The 18,978-nt window shown below is 70.2% G+C and overlaps 1 protein-coding gene and 1 long non-coding RNA gene across 3 annotated transcripts; one reads left to right on the top strand and one right to left on the bottom strand.

Annotated features, from left to right (window-relative positions):
• Window positions 1-1,581: 1,581 nt before the first annotated feature.
• TERT (telomerase reverse transcriptase) lies at window positions 1,582-18,345 on the bottom strand. 2 transcript variants are annotated; one of them, XM_016124691.2, is made up of 16 exons: window positions 18,062-18,345; window positions 16,660-17,932; window positions 15,619-15,814; window positions 14,495-14,675; window positions 13,630-13,809; window positions 13,055-13,213; window positions 10,576-10,671; window positions 9,473-9,558; window positions 9,209-9,322; window positions 8,884-8,955; window positions 7,860-8,045; window positions 6,154-6,280; window positions 5,083-5,144; window positions 3,699-3,823; window positions 2,794-2,931; window positions 1,582-2,255 (listed from the first exon to the last, which is right to left on the bottom strand). In XM_016124691.2, exons 1-16 carry the CDS (start codon window positions 18,278-18,280, stop codon window positions 2,152-2,154), a joined length of 3,318 nt encoding a protein of 1,105 aa, XP_015980177.2. In that variant the 5' UTR covers window positions 18,281-18,345; the 3' UTR covers window positions 1,582-2,151. The 2 variants fall into 2 exon arrangements, with proteins under 2 accessions (XP_015980177.2, XP_036081945.1); XM_036226052.1 differs by having other exon boundaries at window positions 1,582-2,931.
• On the top strand, window positions 3,111-6,199 carry LOC107499972. Its single transcript, XR_001594407.2, has 3 exons — window positions 3,111-3,218; window positions 3,718-4,692; window positions 6,100-6,199. It is a non-coding gene; the product is annotated as an uncharacterized LOC107499972 (long non-coding RNA).
• Window positions 18,346-18,978: the final 633 nt, after the last annotated feature.

Genomic DNA, 18,978 nt, shown 5'->3' with positions numbered 1-18,978 from the left:
GCCCGGCACGTGCAGGCGAGAGATGGGCGGGGGGCCGAGGGCGGGGTGGGGGGGTGGGGATGACCACCAGGCCCGGCCCTGGGGGCGGCCTCTGCGCTCACCCCGCTTCCTTTCCACTCGCCCCGCGCGCGGCTGCGGGAGGCACGAGCTGCCTCCTGCGAGTGTGGTTTGCACGTAGGAAGCACCAGCATCTAGATTTTCTTCTTTGCTTTTTAAAACGCCGTTTTCACGTTTCACCCTGAGGCTTGGCCATGCGCACGGTGGCTTTTAAAACGAAAAAAAAATTAGCCCCGTTGGCGGGTGGGTCTGTGTGCCCTTCACGAGGGTTCAACGCTCAGGCAAAGTACCCAAAGTACCCGGGAAAAACTGGTCCAGACGCCTGTCCTAGAGAACGAGGTTCTGGGGCGCGTGGGACCGGAATGACACCCCCGGGCGCGGTCTGCCCTGGGGAAGCCATGGACGGCCGGGGTGGGTGAGCCCGGCGCCGCGGCAGGGCCCCCTTGGGTCCCGTTGGACCTGCCGTGAGCGTCCTCCGCCCTGGACAGAGGGTCAGTGCCCCCTGTATGTGGCAGTGAGGCCCCCGGCACGCCTCTCTCCTGCACGTTTACGATGTGCTCTGTGGACTTGGGTCGCCCATAAAGTGTGGCCAGGCACGCAGTGCCCTCCACAGCCGCGGTGAACGAGGCCGTGGCCATAAAGCCCCCCACGGCGCAATCATGCCCAGCCACCTGGACTGCGTTGGCACCGGCTCGGTCCAAGGTGCACGCGATGGCATGCATCATGTGGCTCCATCAGGGACATCCGCGTGACTGAGAACTGCTCCTGCTGTCACCCTGCCACTCATCGGCCTTTGCGCCGCCCCGGGGCACAGGGAGGAGCGGCGGAGCCCCTGGTGGGGGCTGCCGCATCCTGCCCCCTGTGCGACCCTTCCGCCGTCTGTTCGAGCGCGTGTCCAGCCCGGGCAGAAGCCCAGCCGTTGCCTGGACACCTGCAGCTCCCTGGACAAGGCCTCCTCTCCTGGGGCTCCTCGTGGGAGCTGGGGGCTGGGGTGACCCGGAAGGCGGGATCTGATTGGGGGAGGGGCCTCTGGCAAGGCTGCGGAGGCAGCCCCTCCGCTGTTGCTAAGGCTCCAGATCCCCCCAGGGTCGCTTCTCCCTGGAGACCTCACCCTTGCCCCTCACACACCTCCAAACTTCTGACCCCAACGTGGACCAAGCCAGTGCGGTCTGCTCGGTGCCCAGGCCACTGCATGGAAGGGCCCCCCACAGGACCCCAAGCTTCCCTGTCTCCCCTGCAGTGGCTATGTGGGGTCCCCACCCTGTCCACCTGCAGCATCAGGAACTTGGTAGAAGTGCAAACCCCCAGGTACCTCTGATCCGCTGAGCTGGAAATCTGGGTGAGGGGTGGCACCCCAGGGACCCCGAGCCCAGGGTTTAATCTGCTGCCTCACCGCTCACACCCACCCACCTCCCGCCTGCCTCTTCCCAGCCCAGGACCCTCCCCCGCCCCACACTCCAGCCACCCACGTCCCACACACGTCAGACCCCGTGCCCATGTTTTCATAGACACAGATGACTGCACTCACATAGTACACGTTTTAATACAAGTGAGAAACATTTAACAACCAGGAAAAAACAAACAGGCTCCACTTCTCTCTGGAGTCTGGATTGGGGGGAGGGTGGTTGGGGTGTGCTGGACCCTTGGCTGCAGGAGGCGCGGGCAGGGCATGGGACAGGCAGGGTTGGAGCAGGGGTGTGACGTGGGCAGGGCTCCAACAGCTGACTGAGCCCTGTGCTTCTGGGCAGCGCTGTGAGAATGGACCATGGATGCAGCTGGGCTGGGTGCTGCCCGGGGCATGGACAGCTTTGATTTGGGGTGCTGCACACGTCGGCAGGAAGGAGCCCGCACCTGCCACCTGTGAGCCACTGCTCTGGACAGGGGTGCCCCTGCAGCAAGGGGTGACACAGGCCATCGAGATCCCACTTCCAGACGCCAGTGCCCCAGCCAGCTTCTCTACTGGCTCCTCCTGGCGGCTGAAGGATGAACCTGTCACCGGCAGGCAAGGGGGCCGACCCGTCCTGGAGCCGCACATGTGCTGGGGTCTCGGCACAGGGGTCCGGCCTGGGCCCCGGGCTGCAGGAGGGCCGGCTGTTAGTCCAGGATGGTCTTGAAGTCTGCGGTCAGAGCTGGGTCGGCCGCTGCCTGCAGGATGGCCAGTGTGGCCGCTGGGAGCTGTCGGCCCAGCTGTGCTTGGGCTGTAGGGGGACTGAGGTCAGTGTGCACAATCCTGAAGACACCCGAGGACACGCTTCACGCTGCCTCCAGGCCACCGAGGGCAAGGCAGGCCGGCCGTCTGAGGCCTGCTGTGTGGGGGCCCAGCGACCGGCGTGAGATCCTTAGCAAGAGACACACACCACGCGGCCGGGGGTGACAGGGACCCCCTAAGGACATTAGAGCATGGTGGCAGGATGGGGGAGCTGGGGACCCCAGTGGCATTGGGTGCTGGCCGGGGCCAGGGACCCCCACAGGGCACTGGGTGCTGGCTGGGGCTGGAGAACGCGGGCCAGGGGGCTGGAAGGGATGCGGGGGAGTGTGGTCCCGAGGGAGGTGTGTGCCTTGGAGGCAAGTGGAGTGACATGCACTGGGGTTGCCTGCACCCCAACGCCAGGGGCTCCTGGACCCGCCCATCTGGGACCGAGACACAGAGGAGCCAACGTTCGCGCGCTCGAGGACGAGGACAGCCCCTGCGTCTGCACATGGATGCCTTGGGGCTGGGCGCCCTGCTCAGCTTACCTGCCTGGAGCACCCCCAGGAGACACCTGTAGGTGACCCGGTGACGAGACAGCTTCAGCAGGAAGGCGTGCAGGCACAGCCACCTCGTGGCTTCAGAAGGAAACAGGCCAGCAGCTCCCTTTGCTCCCAGAGACATCCCTGGGGGACAGGGAGCGGCTGCGATCCCCGCCCCCCGACCCAGGAGGGGCTGGGGTCCCAGCCAGGCTGACAGCAGGAGCGGGGTGCGCGGGGCGGGGGGCAAACGGGTGACTTCACTCTGGGGGCTGCCCCGGCATCGGTTCTGCGGAACTCTGACAGCGGGGACACTGTCCTCAGCTTCTCCAGAGAAGCTGCCACAAAACGAGTCACGGCAGTCAAGTCCGCTGAGCCCACGACCATGGTGACGGCACGGCCTGGACAGGCTGACCAGAGCCACGCCAGGCGAGGTGCATGGAGCAGAGGCCAGCGTGGGGGGTGGGGGAAGGTGCAGGGTGGAGACGCCCGGGGAGGGCTGAGCCCAAGACGCGTGTTGGTGGGTGCCCCTCCCTCCCGAGATGGGCAGAGGTCCCGACGGCCGCTTCCTGGCCACTGGCCTGTTTGTGCACCCTGAGCACCACGGCCAGAAGGCCCCGCCGCTCAACCCCAAATGCACGTCACACCCCAGTCACACAGGATGCCCACCTGCCCAGCGCAGGAAGACCAGGCCAGCGGGGCGGGGACGGGGGCGGGGGCGGGGGCGGGGGGGGGGGGGCCAGTGCGCGGCCGGTACGCCGAGCAGAGCCGCGGTGTCAGAGGCCGACTCGGGCCCCAGCCTCTGCCACGGCACGGCCGCGGGCGCCTGGAGCCCACGGTGACTCCGTGCCGGAAGCGTGTGGCGAGCGCCCTGCATCCACCGGCAGCACAGGGGGGCCCGGACACCCGCGCACCTGCGTTCTTGGCTTTCAGGAGGGCGTGGCAGCGGGAGGCAGTGTCCAGGATGATGCGGAGAAAGAAGGAGGGGTTGCCGCGGACGCGCTGGTTGAACGGCAGCTGCAGCACGCATGCGTGGAACCTGGGTGCGGGGGGCGCATCAGGGCGGGGCGTCTCCTGCGGACGCGCCCGTGGCCCTCTGCACACGACCACACGACAGGCCCCTCGCCCAGCCCGTGCATCTGGGTCCTCCCTGGAGCAACGTGCAACCTGCCCTGTTGCTCACCATCACCTGGCTGAGATGGGAGGCAACTTCCCCGGCCGTGGGGCGGGGGGCGGGGCTGGGAACGTGGGGCCTGGACCTGGGGTCTGGGCCACTCCGCACCCCGTCCTGAAGGACGCTGCTGGGTGCAGAGTGGGGTGAGGCCTGCACTGCTGGACACTGCATCGCCCAATGACCCCGGCCCCGGCCTCCGCTCAGAAGCGCTGACCTGGGTGCGTGTCCTGCTCCGACTGCCCCCCACCCGGCTGCCCTGCTGTGACCCTGCTGTGACCCTGCCGGTCCAGCTCCATGTCCCTTCCTGCCAGGCCTTCAGGCCTCGCACACGCCTAGCCAGCCGGTCTGGAGGCAGCTGATGCTGACCGGTGGGCGGGAAGCCAGCAGCTCTGCCCCCTCGTGGTTGTGGGACTGACCTGGGCGTGGAGCCACCCAAGGGTGCCTGCCACAGCCTGTCTGTGCCTCCCGGCAGGCAGGTGTGCAGGACCAGGGCCCCACAGAGCGAGGGCCCACGATGGGGACACGGGAGGCCGGGCTGAGCACCAGGGCAGGCCCTCAGTGGCGAGATGGCAGCCTCGGGCGCCGGCCTCCCGCTGCCTGGCTGGCCTCAGCCTAGGGCCCCAAGGAGCGAGCGGTGTCCCAGCCACCTCTTCCTGGGCTGCCAGTGGCCTGTGGGCACACCCCTGCTTGATGCTGGCACGTTTCCAGGTGTCCCAGCCACCTGCATAGCACAGGTGAGTGGGGCAGGTGCAGGGGCTGGGCCACGTCCCACCACCCTGCTGGGGCACAGGTTTGGGGCCGTGGCCGGCCCGCCACACCTCGATCCCCTGCCTGCTGGGCCCCGGCTCTCCACTCCCACGTGCGGGCTGCCCCTCTCTTCAGCCCTTCTCCCATGAACCCCTCCTGCGGCAGACAGGTCGGTGCACGGGACGTGGGGACACTGGGCCACGCCGGCCTTCGTGGTGACTGGGAACAGGGCCTCCAGCAAAGCGGGGCCGGTGCGGACGCACGGGGAGGCAGCGTCCGCCGCGGGAAACACTCCACGCCGCTTTCTCTAAGGGAGGGTTTGGCGCGAGGGCCTGGGGCCAGGGCGGGCGCTGTCCCCGGGGGGCCGGGGCGCCCACCTGTAGGCCTGCAGCAGGAAGATCTTGTAGACATTCGTGCAGACCGTCCGGAGGCTGTTCACCTGCAGCCGCAAGGGAGGGAACGCGGGCCACACGTGTGGGGGTCACATCTGCCCTCACTCTCCCACCCGCTCAGGTGCAGGGAGAAGCCCCCATCCTTCTCGTGGAAGCCCGCCGGGTCCCCACTGGTGGCCCCTCACCGCCTGGGGTGGAGTCGGGGCTCGGCTGGGGCACTGCAGGGAAGGCCAGGCAGGGAGGAGGTGTCCCGGAGTGGCTGGGAGGACATCCGAGGGCCCCAACAAGGCCTCGGACCCCGGAGCCTGAGAGCAGGGGCCCCAGGACCAAGCAAGAGGGGGGCCTGCAGGGGGCAGGGCAAGGGGCCCTCGATACACACCCACGCATGCATGCACACACCGAACATGCCCGCATGCACACATACACGCCCACATACACACACGTGTGCACACCGGCATGCGTATGCACCCATATGCCCACACACACTAAACATGTCCACGTGCACATCCACATATATCCACACACGGACACGCCACATGCATGTGCGCACAGATGCTCACACATGTGCCCGCATGCATACACTCGCTGAACATGCCCACATGCACTCACCTGTACATCCACATACATACACGTGCATGCACATCCACACGCACACACACATGCCCTCACACATGCCCACCTGCATGTATGCGTGCACACCCACATGCATCCATACACGGACATGCCTACATGCACATACACATGCAGGGCACACACGCCGAACATGTCCACACACGCAATGCCTATCCACATGCATACGCATGCGCGCCCCCCACATGCCTAATGCAGTGCGCAAACACGCGTGTGCACACCCATATACACATGCCGAACATGTCCACACACACACTTGCGCACCGACCTATGCGCACACCTCAATGTGCACGCTCACACGTACACTCCCGCATATCTGCATACTTACACACGCAACACACAACCAGGCCTACAAACCACGCCGCCCCACAGGTGGCCCAGGAAGCAGGCCCGAGCCCCGCGGCTGCCCGCTGGTCCCGCGCTCACCTGCAGATCCAGAAACAGACTGTGACACTTCAGCACCAAGACGCCGAAGAGCTTGCGGCGCATGCTCCTCCCGGCCTTGAAGCCCTGGCCGAAGGTGAGGCTGGCTCTGATCGAGGTCTGTGCGTAACTGCAACACACAGGGGCCCCGTGACACACGTGTGTCACCCTCACGCTGTCACACGGCTGCTCCCCTGCAGTCAGTGGGACTGGTCCCACCTCACACGTGTGTCCCGTCCACACAGCCGCGGCCTTTCCCAGGGGACGCGGACGCCCCACGACGGGCTCTCGGCACGGCCCAGCCGACCGGCCACACAGTCCGCGGGCGGGAGACGTGGGCACGGTGCGGAGAGGGGCCCGCCCCCCAATGCCGCCGCCTGGGCGTCCCCGCCACGGTGCCCCTGCACGTAACCACGCGGAGACAAAGGCGCGACGGGCACCGCCGGCCCGGGCGCAGGCCGTCAGCCTCCCACACTCGTCGCGACGTGAGCTCTCCGCTTCCCAAACGCTCTTTGAAGGCAGCGCAACGGCGGCGCGGAGCCGCCTCTCGGCCTCGCGCGGTCGCCTCGGCCATCGGCTCGGCCGGCTCATCGCTCGGCCGGTCGCGCTAGGCCCAGCACTTAAAGTGGTCGCACCAAATTCTTGATCGTGTCTCTGATTTTCCTTCAGAACAGATAACTGGAAGTGAAATTACTGGGGAAATGGTCACACTTAAGAACTTTAACACAAACTTACCGCTTTCCAGGAAAACTGTCCCTGTTTGTCTCCTCCCCCCGCCCCCCCGCCAAGAAATACACAAACGTGGTGCTTAGTGGCAGACACAGGCAAGGGGCCGTCCACGGGGCAGGGTGCCTCGGGGCTGCGGGAGCAGGGCTGGGCCCCGGGGGTGGGGGAGACCCGGGAGACCTGGCTGAGTCCCCAGGAGGAGGCGCCAGACAGAGTGGGCGGGGGGCCGGGGCAGGGGTCCCAGGCACAGGGAGCCTGGCCAGGTGGGGGCGCTCGGCCCCTGTGGAGGCGCGGGACGCGCCTGCGGCCGCCATCCCCTCTCTGAGAGGATGGCCACAGAGCCCGCGAGCACAGGTCCACTGCTGACCCAGGTGGCCACAGGGACAGGGGATGCCGGCCTCGCGCCCTCGGGAACCTGGGCTCCTCATTCACGGAGCGGCAGCCCTGTGCCTGTGTCTCCCTGGCCCGGCCGCGTCTGTGCGGGGTTGGGGGCTCTCAGGTTTCAGGGAGACAGGCTGCTAGGGCTGACCTGTGTCCCCCTAATTCACATGCGGAAGCCTTCTCCCTGTGTGGCTGTGTTTGGGGACAGGGCCGCTAGGATGGAAACTGAGGTTAGGTGTGGCAGCTGGCGTGTGGCCCTCGTCAGACGTGACTGGCGTCCTAGGGAGAGGCGCCGGGTAGGCTCGGAGGCAGGGGGACGGCCCCGCGAGGGACGGCTGAGCACAGGCCAGGGCAGGAGAGGGTGGCTCGTGGTTTCGCCATCCGTGCGTTTCCACGGCAGCCGACCGAGAAGGGACCCAAGCGTCGCGTACGGAGCAGGCCCCGTGGCGTGAGGCTGCACGGCAGCAGGACCCGAGGTCTCCGGGTGCAGAGCTGCAGGTACTAAGGCCCCAGGCCCGCCCCGGGGTCCTTTCAGCAAAACCCCCAGGCACCGCCCCCCACAGGCAGGGGCCCGGACGGCCACGTGCAGCCGGCGCACTGACCTGGAGTAGTCGCAGGCCACCTCCAGGGTGCAGGTGTCCAGCAGCAGGCCGCACCAGGGGAACAGGCAGTGGGCCGGCAGCTGCAGAGGGGCCGCCGCGCCTGCGCCGTCGCCCACGGGGAAGTTCACCACCGTCTTGGGCAGGTTCGCCAGGCAGCCGTACTCGGGCACGCCGCGGACCAGGGTCCTACGGCAGGGGCCCGCGTCAGCCTCCGGGAGGGCGGGGGCGCTGCCCGGGGTCCCGATGCTGCCTGAGACCCCGGGAGGCACCAAGGTAGCCCAGACCCGCCCTGCCGGCCCCCAGGCGCTGGCCCCCAAACGCTCTGGGTGGCTTGCCAGTGGTGAGGGACAGGGTGCCCGCCAGGGAAGGGCACGGGCCGGCAGCTGGGGACGGGGCTGAATCAGAAGGCGGGGGGGACGCCAGGTGACCTTGTCCACAAATGAGAACAGGGTCAACGTCCCGGCCCAACGTCCTCCCAGACGGTCCACAATGGGCCACCCCCCTGCCTGTGCCGTCCCTTCGGGCCACGTGTGGCTGCTGCTGCCTGACCCCGGCAGGTGCCTGAGGCCCCGGATCTGTCATTTGAGCTGTGATGGATTTACGCTTGCACGGTGGTGGCAGAGGCTGCTGTGTGCAGGGGTGGGACCCAGCGCGTCCTGGGCCCTGAGGGTCCCCCAGGAGCAGAAGCGGGTTCTGGGGACACCATCAAGACGGGTCTTACAAAGCGAACCGCCCCGGGCAGTGGCACGAGGGAGGGTCTGGCCTGACGCCGCCTCCCCTGGGACAAGCGGAGCTGCGCCCCGCCTGCCCGCTGCAGCTGGGGATGCCCGCAGCTGACCGCTCGCTGCCGGCCATGGGCCCAGCTGCCCGCTGGCGACAGGAGGCAGCAGCTTTGCACCCAGCAGGACAGCAGGGCCGTGCCATGCTCCCAGCGGGCACGGCGGGAGGTGACAGCTGCTTAGCACGTGCGTGACATCGGTGTGTGTGGCCACACAGCCACAGACGCACGCACGCTGGCCCTCACCTGAGAAAGGCTTTCGCGTGGGTCAGGTGAGGGGTGACCAGCAAGAAGTCGTCCACCAGGCGGAGGAGCACCCTGGGGGGAGACACAGGGTGCCCGGTGTCCTACTCCACGTGGACGAGGACAGCGCGGCCTCCGCGAAGGGCCCACGGCCACCTCGTGTCTGCGGCACCCAGCCCCGGGGTGACGGGGCCTGGCAGGCAGGGCAGAGCCACGCCGTCCGCGCGGGGGCCTGCCCACCCCTGCCCGCGGGCCTCCCGCAGCGAGGGGGCCCTGTCCGCGTGCGGGGGACGGCGAGAGCAGCGGGGGCTGCGGGGGCGGCTCCTACCCGTCCCGCTCGATCCCGGGGAGCAGCCGGCTCTCCATGTCCCCGTAGCATAGGCTGCACAGCAGGGTGGACAGCACCGAGCCCTGGGGGATGCCCTGGCACTGCACGTAGGACCTGGGGCGCCGAGGCGCGCGGGAAGGGCACAGGTTCACGTGGCAGCCACGCGCGCACAGACCGCGCGCACCGCCCCCGCGCACCGGCCACGCAGCCGAGCTCACGCGACACGCGCCCTGTCTGCGAAGGAGGCTGCAGCCGCCGACTCACTTGCCCCCGATCCTGATGACGTGGTTGTGCACCAGGCGCAGGAAGACGTCGAAGAGGCCACTGCTGGGCTCGTGCAGGGAGCAGCTCTGGAGAGGCAGGCGGCGCAGGCGGGCGGGGGGCACGTCATGGGCGTGGGAGCGTCGGGGCAGGTGCGGGCAGGTGTGGGCGGGTGTGGGCAGCTGTGGGCGGGTGCGGGCGGGTGCGGGCGGGTGCGGGCGGGTGCGGGCGGGTGCGGGCGGGTGCGGGCGGGTGCGGGCGGGTGCGGACGGGTGCGGACGGGTGCGGGCGGGTGCGGGCGGGTGCGGGCAGCTGTGGGCGGGTGCGGGCGGGTGCGGGCGGGTGCGGGCGGCTGTGGGCGGGTGCGGGCGGGTGTGGACGGGTGTGGACGGGTGTGGGCGGCTGTGGGCGGCTGTGGGCGGGTGCGGGCGGGTGCGGACGGGTGCGGGTGCGGACGGGTGCGGGCGGGTGCGGACGGGTGCGGGCGGGTGCGGACGGGTGCGGGCAGCTGTGGGCGGGTGTGGGCGGGTGTGGGCGGGTGTGGGCAGGTGTGGACGGGTGTGGGCAGGTGTGGGTGGGTGCGGGCAGCTGTGGGCGGGTGTGGGCAGGTGTGGGCACATGGCCGTGACGTGGGCAGCACAGGTGCTGGGCATAGGCGACGCGGATGCCACCTCTGGGTCTGTCGCTCAGGCCGAGCTCAGACCCATGGCCGCTGAGCCCGCCGGCTGCGCCGCACGCCCTGACTCAGCGCCAAGTGGCGAAGGGAAGGCGTCTGGAGGTCTCAGAGCCTCCCTGTGGCCCAGCTGGACCATCGCAACGGACACAGACTCGGGACTGTTCCCTGATCACCCGCAAGAAAGCGGGGTCACCCCTGACGCGTTGGTCTGAGGTGGGCCTCTGGGTCGGGGGCACCGAGTCCTAAAGGCCTGTTTTTTGGTCTCAGGATCAACACCGAGGGGCAGCTGTCTCCAGCAAACCTCCGCGAAGGGCTGGACAGCCGCCCGGAGCCATGCAGCTGAAGGCCGGAGCCTCTGCCGGCCACGGAGGGCGGCCTCGCCCTGTCCCCGGCCCTCCCCGGCGGCAACCCGCGCGCTGCCCACGCCGACCTGCTCGATGACCACGGCGTCCCTCAGCGAGCTCGTCCCCTGCAGGTGCCGCACAAACTGTCTCATGTACGGCTGCAGGTCCGTGAAGGTGGACACCTGCAGGCGGAGGGGGAGCCCTCTGAGCCGGGGCCCGGGCCCCGACACGCAGCAGCCACGTCACGGGGGACAGTCGGGCCTGCCATGCAGCCCGGGCAGGGAGGACCGGGGTGGGGGGGTGGGGGCGGGCGGGGGAGGCGGCACCTCCAGTCACGTCCCCCGTGGCCGCTGTGCCCACCAGTGAAACGCAGAGAAGAGTGGGGGGCACGTGACGTTGACGGGCTTGGGGTCGCGGTCTGGGCGCACCCCGCGCTCACCCGGACTTGCCCCTGGGGCCTGTCTACCCCACGGTGGGAGGTGCAGCCCGAGCAGAAGGTGGGGGCAGTCAGGGCCCAGGGCCACCAGAGCAGTGGGGCTGAGAGTCGGGTCCTGGGGGGAAGGGCCCGGGGGGAGCCACAGCTGTGCGAGGTCCCTCTCCAGCCCAGCGCTGGGCACTCGGGGACCCTGCTGGAGGCAGCGGCACTGGGCTCAGCTGAGCAGACCGGAGCGGTCACTTGGGGTGGGGGCTGAGGGCCACTGCCCGGGCAGGCCGAATGAAGGGGCTACGCCCCGTGGTCTGAGATGCCCCCCACCCCCGCCCCGCGGTCTGAGATGCCCCCCACCCCCCCCTCCCGCGGTCTGAGATGCCCCCCTCGCCGTGGTCTGAGATGCCCCCCCACCCCCGCGGTCTGAGACGCCTCCGCGGGAGTGAGACGCCCCCCGCGGTCTGAGACGCCCCCCTCACCACCGCGGTCTGAGACGCCCCCGCGGGAGTGAGACGCCCCCCTCGCCACCGCGGTCTGAGACGCCCCCGCGGGAGTGAGAGCGCCAGCAGGCCGCCGGTCAGGAACGCACCGCCCTCTCTGGGAGGAGCGTGATGCGGAGCAAAACCTGTGCTTGCACCGTCTCGCGAAAAAACGAGGCCGGCGGGACGGGCGCGCGGGGACCTTGTGGGCGGGGCGGCCGCCAGGCCCCGGGATTTCCACATCAGCGAAGACGGCAGAATCGGCGACGTACGGGGAGGACGGGGAAGTTTGCCAGAGACCACGACCCCGCGCCATCCACGCGATGATGTACGTGGGCTCTCTGGAGCCGAAAAACGCAAAGCCGGGCTTAAGAACTCAGTGAGCGGGTTGGACAGAGGGTTAGAGGCGGACAGAGATCAGAGACCTGGACGGCAGGTGTGCGAGAAACCGGGACTTCAGCAGGAGCAGTGCGTTAAAAACATCAGGTACCAAAGGAACTCGGACCCTTGGCCCGAAGGCGAACGCCGGGCGCCGGGCGACAGCGCTGTGAGGCTGTGAGGCGGGCCCAGGGGCGGGGCGGACCGCGGGGGCGGGGCAGGGCGGGGCCCACAGAGGGCCTCAGCCAAGGGGGCCACAGGGGACCGGCGACTTCCGACTTCCCCGCCGTTACACTTGTTCACCCAAAGGCTCCACCTGAGCCTGACAAGGCAAGACGTGTGCCTCGCAGAGGACGCGTCCCGGCACGCGAGGGTCGCCGCCCCCAGTCACCCACGAGGCCAGCGGCCGGCAGAGCCGCGCCCAGGGCCCAGCCGGGACGCACCGCCGTGGGGGCCGGCTGGCGGGTCGCCAGGGCTGCAGTGGCAGCCACCGGCACAGGGGTGCCCACACGCGCGTGGGCACAGGCACGGCCGCCGGGGGCCCTTGCGGCGACGTCTCCCAGCGTGAAGCCCGGCGGCCGGCGGCCTGGCCGCTCCACCCTGAACCCACGGAGGGCAGGTCACGGCGACGCTCGGCAGCCGGGCCGCGCCGTGCAGCGCGGGCTGGGGACAGACAGGGATGTGCACGGGACGGGGAGCGGCCACCTGACCGCTGGGGAGCGACGAGCAGGATGGGAAGGGTGATCCACCAGGCTCACGCTGACATGGGTCACAGCGGTGGCCACCGGGGGGGTGGGGAGCCTCGGGCTGCCGTGACCCTCTCCCGCCACAGGCAGGTGGGGGCCTCACCTGTGCACACGTGGTCACTTCCTGGGTGCACTGCGGGGCCCCCTGACCCCTTCTGTCCTCCCCCCCGGCACTGCCTCACGCTCCACGCGCTCGTGACACCGGTGCTGAAGGGGCCGCGGCTGCCGGCCGAACCCCAGGTGTCCTCCCCAGCGCCCCCAAGGCCGGAGGCCCCTGCCGTGGTGAGGAGCGCCCGGAGAGGCTGCGGACACGCAGCACGTGGCCTCTGCAGCCACCGGGCAGATGGCCACGGGGCCACCACCGAAGCGCACTCACGGCCCTGCTGCCCCCGCGCTCCTCCTCCGCTCGAACCCGGGGGCAGCCCCAGGGGCCCGGCGAGGGGACGGCGGGTGGGGCGGCTCGCAGAGGCGGCCGAGCGAGACGTGAACCAGTGTGTGCGGACGACGGGGACGGAGCCGCCGCCCACGGCCTCACCTGTCTCTTGAAGGACTTGCGGACGTGCCCGTGTGCGGTTCTCTGGAGCACGGCGTACTGCCGCACGCAGTAGGTGTGCTCTCGGGGCCTGATGACGCTGGCCACCACCTCCTCCAGCCTGTCCTGGGGGAGGGCGTCGTACGCCCCCGTCACATCCACCTGTGGGGACCGAGGCCACTTACACGCTGCTCACGTGCTCGCCGCGGCTCCGCACCAGCCGCACGCGCTCGCCGTGGGCTCCCATGGAGACACCCCCCTCCCCCAGACTGTGCCACCCCGGGGTGGCCCGGGTCCCTGCCTCGCGCACCCGGGCTCTGTGAGCTGTGCGTGTGGCATGTCACACCCCGTGGAGCTGGGCTGCAGGGACCTGAGTCCACACCGGCCGCAGAGCTCTGCAGTTTCTGCCACAGGGCCAAGCAGTCCAGCTGGAGACGAGATCGCCCCCCCCCCCCCCCCCCCCCCCGCTCCCGGGCAGATGGCCCGAGGGCCAGCCGCGCCCCACTCCGGGCCGGGTCCCCTGTGGCGGGGTGTCCCAAGGGCCGGCAGCCCACCAGGCTCCGGGGCGGGGCGCCCACCTTGACGAAGTAGAGTGGGGGCACCGGGCCGCGGGCCCGCACGCGCAGCGCGAAGGCACGCCAGGCCCGGTGGACGTCGTCCATGCCCATGACCGAGGCGCCCAGGAGGCCCGGCCGCCGCGTGCGCTCGTAGTTGAGGGCGCCGAACAGCGTCTTGACCCGCGAGACGAGGTGCTGAATCTACGAGACGGCCAGGCGCAGCCTCGTCACAGGGCACCCCCAGCCCAGGGCCTGGGGGACCGGACGGGCCCCCCTCTGACCCCCCTGCCCCACTCCCCACACCCAGGGTCTCCCCGGGACCCGCCCTGGAACCCCACGAAGCCGCTGGGAAAGACTGCAGCTGGCTACACGCAGGGCCCACCCCTGCCTCCTGGGGACCCCGCCCCCCACAGCGAGGAGCACTCCACGCAGACCGAACCAGCTCCCTAACCCAGACTGACAGCTTCACCTTTTCCTTTGGGGACACCGATAATGACAAAATCACCCCCAAACGGTGCCGCGAGGCACTCGGAGGGGTCAGAGGCAGAGACGCTGTGGGGGTGGGGGGGTGCTGACCACAGTCAGGATCCTGCAGGGTCTGGAACTCCGTGGCCGACCCGCCGGTCCCTCTGCCCCCGGGTCCCAGAGCATGTGTCCCCCATGCCACGGCAGGACACGGCACCGTGTGGGTCCCTCGTGTCACAGGACCATGTCAGGACAGCCCCGTGGGTCCTCGGAGCCTGCTCGGCAGCCTCGGGGACGGGCCTTGCCCTGAGCTCCTCCCCAGCCCCGGGAGCCGGCCGGGCACAGCGCTCTGCCCACCCCCCCGGACGCCGAGCCTGGGGTTGGAATGCACTTCGCTTGGGACGCGAGGCAGAGGCGTGACCTTCTTGTCCCTGCAGACGGTCCTGGCGCCCAGGACGTAGCCCATGTTGACGATGGGCCGCAGCCCGCCGGGCTTGGGGACGAAGCGGAGCTTGGAGAGCAGCAGCGCCGGCTGGGCCTCCTGCAGCAGCCTCACCTCTGCCTCCGACAGCTCCCGCAGCCGCACCCTCTGGAAGTGCTGCCTGGCAGAGGGCCGCGGGGACACGGGTGAGGGCCACGCAGGGACCGGGCGGCCAGCCCGCAGGGTGCGGCGCCTGCGGCACCCACCGGCTGCCCGGCTGCTGCAGCCCCCGCCCCAGCAGAGCCCGGGACACCACGGGACCCCTGGGTGAGAGGCCCCACGTCTCCCACGTGGGATGTGCGGAGTCCTGGTGCAGCCCACAGAGGGACGGACCGTCTCCCTGCGGAGCCTCGCTCCTGGGCCACAGGGCAGCTGCGGCCAAGGCAGTCCAATGGCACAGCTCCTCGGGGGCCTGAACACCCACCGGGCAGGGCGACGGTCCCCAGTGGGCCTCAATGGCCACCTCGGCTCACGCGCCACGAATTACTTAGGTAGTTAGGTGTTGACTCAGATCCACGATCAAGGCCTCTCCGGACCCTCTGCCAGACGCTGGGAGATGGAGTCCCAGCGCCCCTGGGCTCGGGGTGCCCGCCCCCCACCACGGATGTGTGATTCTGGCATGGGTGTGACCACAGTGTGCACGGGGTTCCGATCTGGCCACGCAGGGTCCTCGCGAGCCCTGAGGGCACAGGACACCTGACCAGGGTGGCCACAGAGAGGAGGGCTTGTGTGTCACGGCCGGACCAACAGGCTGCCCCCTGTCGGCACCTGCCACAACCCTCCCAGGGGACCCGCCGCCGCTGAGCTGCCGAGACAGAGCCACTCAGAGGACGCCCCTGTCCCTGGACACTTCCCCAGTGAGGTGTCAGCTGAGTGGGTTTCATCATCTTTGTGACACGAGGCTGACTTTTTTTGTGCAAATTAAAACAGAGCCGACTGCAGGCCGGGGATGAGCGGGTGGTCTGCCTGCATGCTGCCCCCCCTTTCCAGACCCGAGGGCCCACCGCGCCCAGCCCCCGGTGCTGCAAGTCGGGAGGGGCCCCGGGGTCTGAGCCGGCACCTACCTGACCCCGAGGCGCTGCAGCTGGCTCCAGATGCTCTTCCGGAAGAAGAAGAGCCGGTTCTTCTGAAACGTGGTCTCCGTGACGTAGAAGAAGGACCGCAGCAGCTCGACCACGTAGGTGCCCATGAGCCAGCACAGCAGCCTGGCCAGCACCGCCTCGCGCCGCCGGTGCTCGGCCGCGGGGACGGCGCGGCCGCCTGCAGCGGGAGGGCACGGCTCTCGTGGGCGGCACGGGCGGCCTGGACGGTGCCGCAGTCCAGCCAGCCGCCCCTGCCCGCATGTCCCTCCCATGCGGCCGCTCAGCGCCTCGCGCGGACGCCTCGCGACAGGGCTCTGCCGGACCGCGATGACCCATCGTCACCATCCTGCCCGGCCCGGGCGGCCAGCAACGTGCGCTCCGCAGGGACACGCCGCCGGGCGCTGGTCTCACGGAGGCCGGGGTGCAGGAGGTGACCGCGGGCAGCCGTGATCAGAACAGGAGCCTGAGGCCCAGGCTGTGCCACGCACCCGTCATTCAGCCGAGGGCCGAAGTCACAGCAGGGAGCACATAAGGTCACCTCGGAGGTCCGGGAGCCGGGCCCCAGCCTGGAGCACCCTCATCGGCGAGCCCAGAAAACCAAGTGGGGGGCAGGGCACCCACGGCGGGACCCTCTGCTTCTTAACGGCCCTTCTCGCTGCCCGTCTGCCCCACCCTGCACAGCAGACGCCCTGAAACTCAAGCTCGGGTCTGTGCCGGGGCTGACCTGAGGCACCCGCAAGCCAGATCGCCCACCTCCAGGAAAGGGGGTTCTCGTCCCTACCTATCAGCGGGCCCCCACTTCACAGGGATAAACCTCGAGGTCAGGAAGGGATTGTGAACAGACTCCAGGCACGCTCACGGCAACCAGAAGTTGCCGGTGCCCTCTGCTGACCGCCTGGAGCCGTGGTGCGAAGGGGGTGGGAGGCAGTGGATCCAGGGCGCCACGGCACAGCAGTAAGGACCCTCGGGCGCCCTGACGCGGCAGGGGGGGCAGGAGGGGGGGCCGGCCGCCCGCGCGCTCACCTGGGCCGGCGCGCAGCCAGGCGCAGTCGCGCACTCTCATCTTCCACATCAGCTCCTGCGGCGACAGCCTGGCGTGCCTCCCCAGGGAGAGGAACTTCTTCACGTTCTTCAGGAAGCGCCGCTCGTTGTGCCTGGAGCCCCAGAGGCCGGCGGGCACCACGCGGTGAAGACAGGCGCGCAGGAGCCCGTACACGTGCCACGGGCTGCTGTGCTGGCGCAGCAGCTGCACCAGGCGCCGCGCGCCGGCGTCCTGGGCCGCGCCGCGATTGCGGGCGGCCGTGGGCCGCAGCGGGCAGTGCGCCCTGAGGAGCGCGCCATACGGGCACCGCGCGTGGTTCGCGAGCAGCTTCCGGAACAGCGGCCGCATCCGCCAGTAGCGCGCGGGCAGGCGGCGCGCCCGGGGCGCAGCGCCCGGCTGCAGGGGCTTCGAGTCCAGGAAGACGGCCTCCACGAGCCTCCGCGCGCCCGTCAGGCTGGGCCGCAGGGCGCTGAGCAGGAAGCTGGAGCGCAGCCGCTCCCTGCCCCCCGAGCAGTAGAGGAACCGCTTGGTGTCTGCGAACGCGGGAGGAACGGGCGCGCCCTGGGGACGTGCCGCCTCGCGCGCGCGGCCCAGCGGCGGGGCCGGGCGGCTAGTGCTGCGCGGCGCGCCCTCCCCAGATGCGGCTTCCGAGGTGGCTCCGGTAAGTGTCACCACGCGGGGACTGCTGTCGCGCGGCCCACGCGCCCTGCCCGGGTGGGCCTGGGACGCCTGCCTGTTGGGTGGCAGGCCCCGCTCCAGGCCCAGGCCGCGCCTGGGCCGCTTGGCCGGAGGCGGACTTCCTCCCGCGCCGCCCCGACACCGCCTAGCGCCGGGCGCCTGCAGGCCCTGGGGTCTCCCGACCTCCCCGCGGCCGCGGCTCCACGCCTGGCAGGTCGGTCCGAGGCCCGTCAGGGTCCCGCCCGCGTGTGGCGTTGTGCAGAGGTCGTAGAGCGGCGGCCCGCACACCTGGTAGGCGCAGCTGGGGGCCACCAGCAGGTAGAGCGCGCAGCGTGCCAGCAGGTGCGTGAGCACGTCGTCGCCCACGCGGCGCAGCAGCAGCCCCCACGCGCCGCTGCCGCGCAGCGTCTCAGTCACCGTGTTGGGCAGGTAGCTGTGCACATTGGTCGTGAAGGCCACCGGCGGCCCGTCGCGGTCGCCGTCCAGCAGCGCGAAGCCGAAGGCCAGCACGTTCCGCGCGCCGCGCTCACACAGCCTCTGCACGACCCTGGCCACCAGCTCCTTCAGACAGGACACCTGCAGGGGAGGGGTGCCGGGTCGCTGAGGACGTCGGTGCCCGGGAGCTGGCGCGCGGCACGTCAGGCCGTATTCCCCCGGCTCCCGCCCCCACCCCGCAGGCCCCACCGGGGTCCCGGGGCAGCCCACCTGGCGGAAGTCCGGGGCGGCAGGAAGCGGCTGCGCGTCCCAGGGCACGCACACAAGGCACTGGGCCACCAGCGAGCGGAAGGCTACAGGGTCCCCGCGCTGCACGAGTCGCCGGCCCTCGAGTCCCAGGCGCCGCGCGAAGGTGGCCAGCGGCAGCACCTCGCGGTAGCGGCTCCGCAGCAGGGCGCGCACGGCGCGGCACCGGGGCGCGCGCGGCATCGCGGGGGGCGTGCGGGTCGCCCACGTGCGGGGACCTCCAGCGCGAGCGCGTGGCTAAGGGGGTCCAAGCGGAGGGCGGTTGGCGCGGAGGAAGGGGCGGGGCCGGCGGGGTCCGCGTTGAGGGGCGGGGCTAGGGAAGGAAGGGGCGGGGTTGCGGGCGATAGGTGCCCTGCCCTTTACCTTCCCTCCCGCCCCAGAGGGCGGGTCCCCGGTATTGGCGCCGGGTTTCAACGAGGACCGCGCGCGCCTGCACCGCTCGGCTGCACCTGTCAGCCTCCCGCACAGAGGGCCAGGCTGGGGTCCAGCAGAAGGGTTTGGAAGGCGCAGAGCAGTGTGTCGCGGCGTGCGAAGGAGAGAATGGAGACCACCGTTCCGCGGCCCTGCGGGCCTGGAGAAAGTGCGGGCCCCGCTCGTCCTGGGCGGGCGCCGGCGGTGCTCCCGAGGCTCTTCCAGGCGCGGCAGCGGGCAGCGGGCAGTGGTCAGCAGGCCGCGGCTAGTCCCCCAGACGGACTCGGTCCCCTTGACCCAAGGCCGTAATTTCTCGTTGGCTTCTTAGGTTTCTCCTGTCCCGACCATAAACAGAAACTCCAAATCGGATCTCTATTCGTCCGGCATCTGGTCCATAGGCAGAAGGGCCGACAGTGAAGCCACCAGCTCCCTGCTGCGCATGCCCGTGGCTTCGCACTCATGTCACGCTT

The sequence above is a fragment of the Rousettus aegyptiacus genome, unplaced genomic scaffold, assembly GCF_014176215.1.
Source record: "Rousettus aegyptiacus isolate mRouAeg1 unplaced genomic scaffold, mRouAeg1.p scaffold_m13_p_8, whole genome shotgun sequence".
In the NCBI taxonomy this organism is placed as follows: domain Eukaryota; kingdom Metazoa; phylum Chordata; class Mammalia; order Chiroptera; family Pteropodidae; genus Rousettus; species Rousettus aegyptiacus.
Note: the sequence above shows the minus strand (reverse complement) of the source record. Positions and strands in the feature narration are given on the sequence as shown.

What these genes read in the sequence shown, in the direction of transcription:
- TERT (XM_036226052.1), bottom strand. Translation starts at nt 18,280, where the DNA reads ATGCCGCGCGCGCCCCGGTGCCGCGCCGTGCGCGCCCTGCTGCGGAGC. An exon ending in GCAAGTCCTTCAAGAGACAG is followed by an intron (nt 10,672 to 13,054) that starts GTGAGGCCGTGG and finishes CTCCGCCTGCAG; the next exon opens with GTGTCCACCTTCACGGACCT. An exon ending in TTCCTGCTGCAGGCCTACAG is followed by an intron (nt 3,824 to 5,082) that starts GTGGGCGCCCCG and finishes CCCCGCACCCAG; the next exon opens with GTTCCACGCATGCGTGCTGC.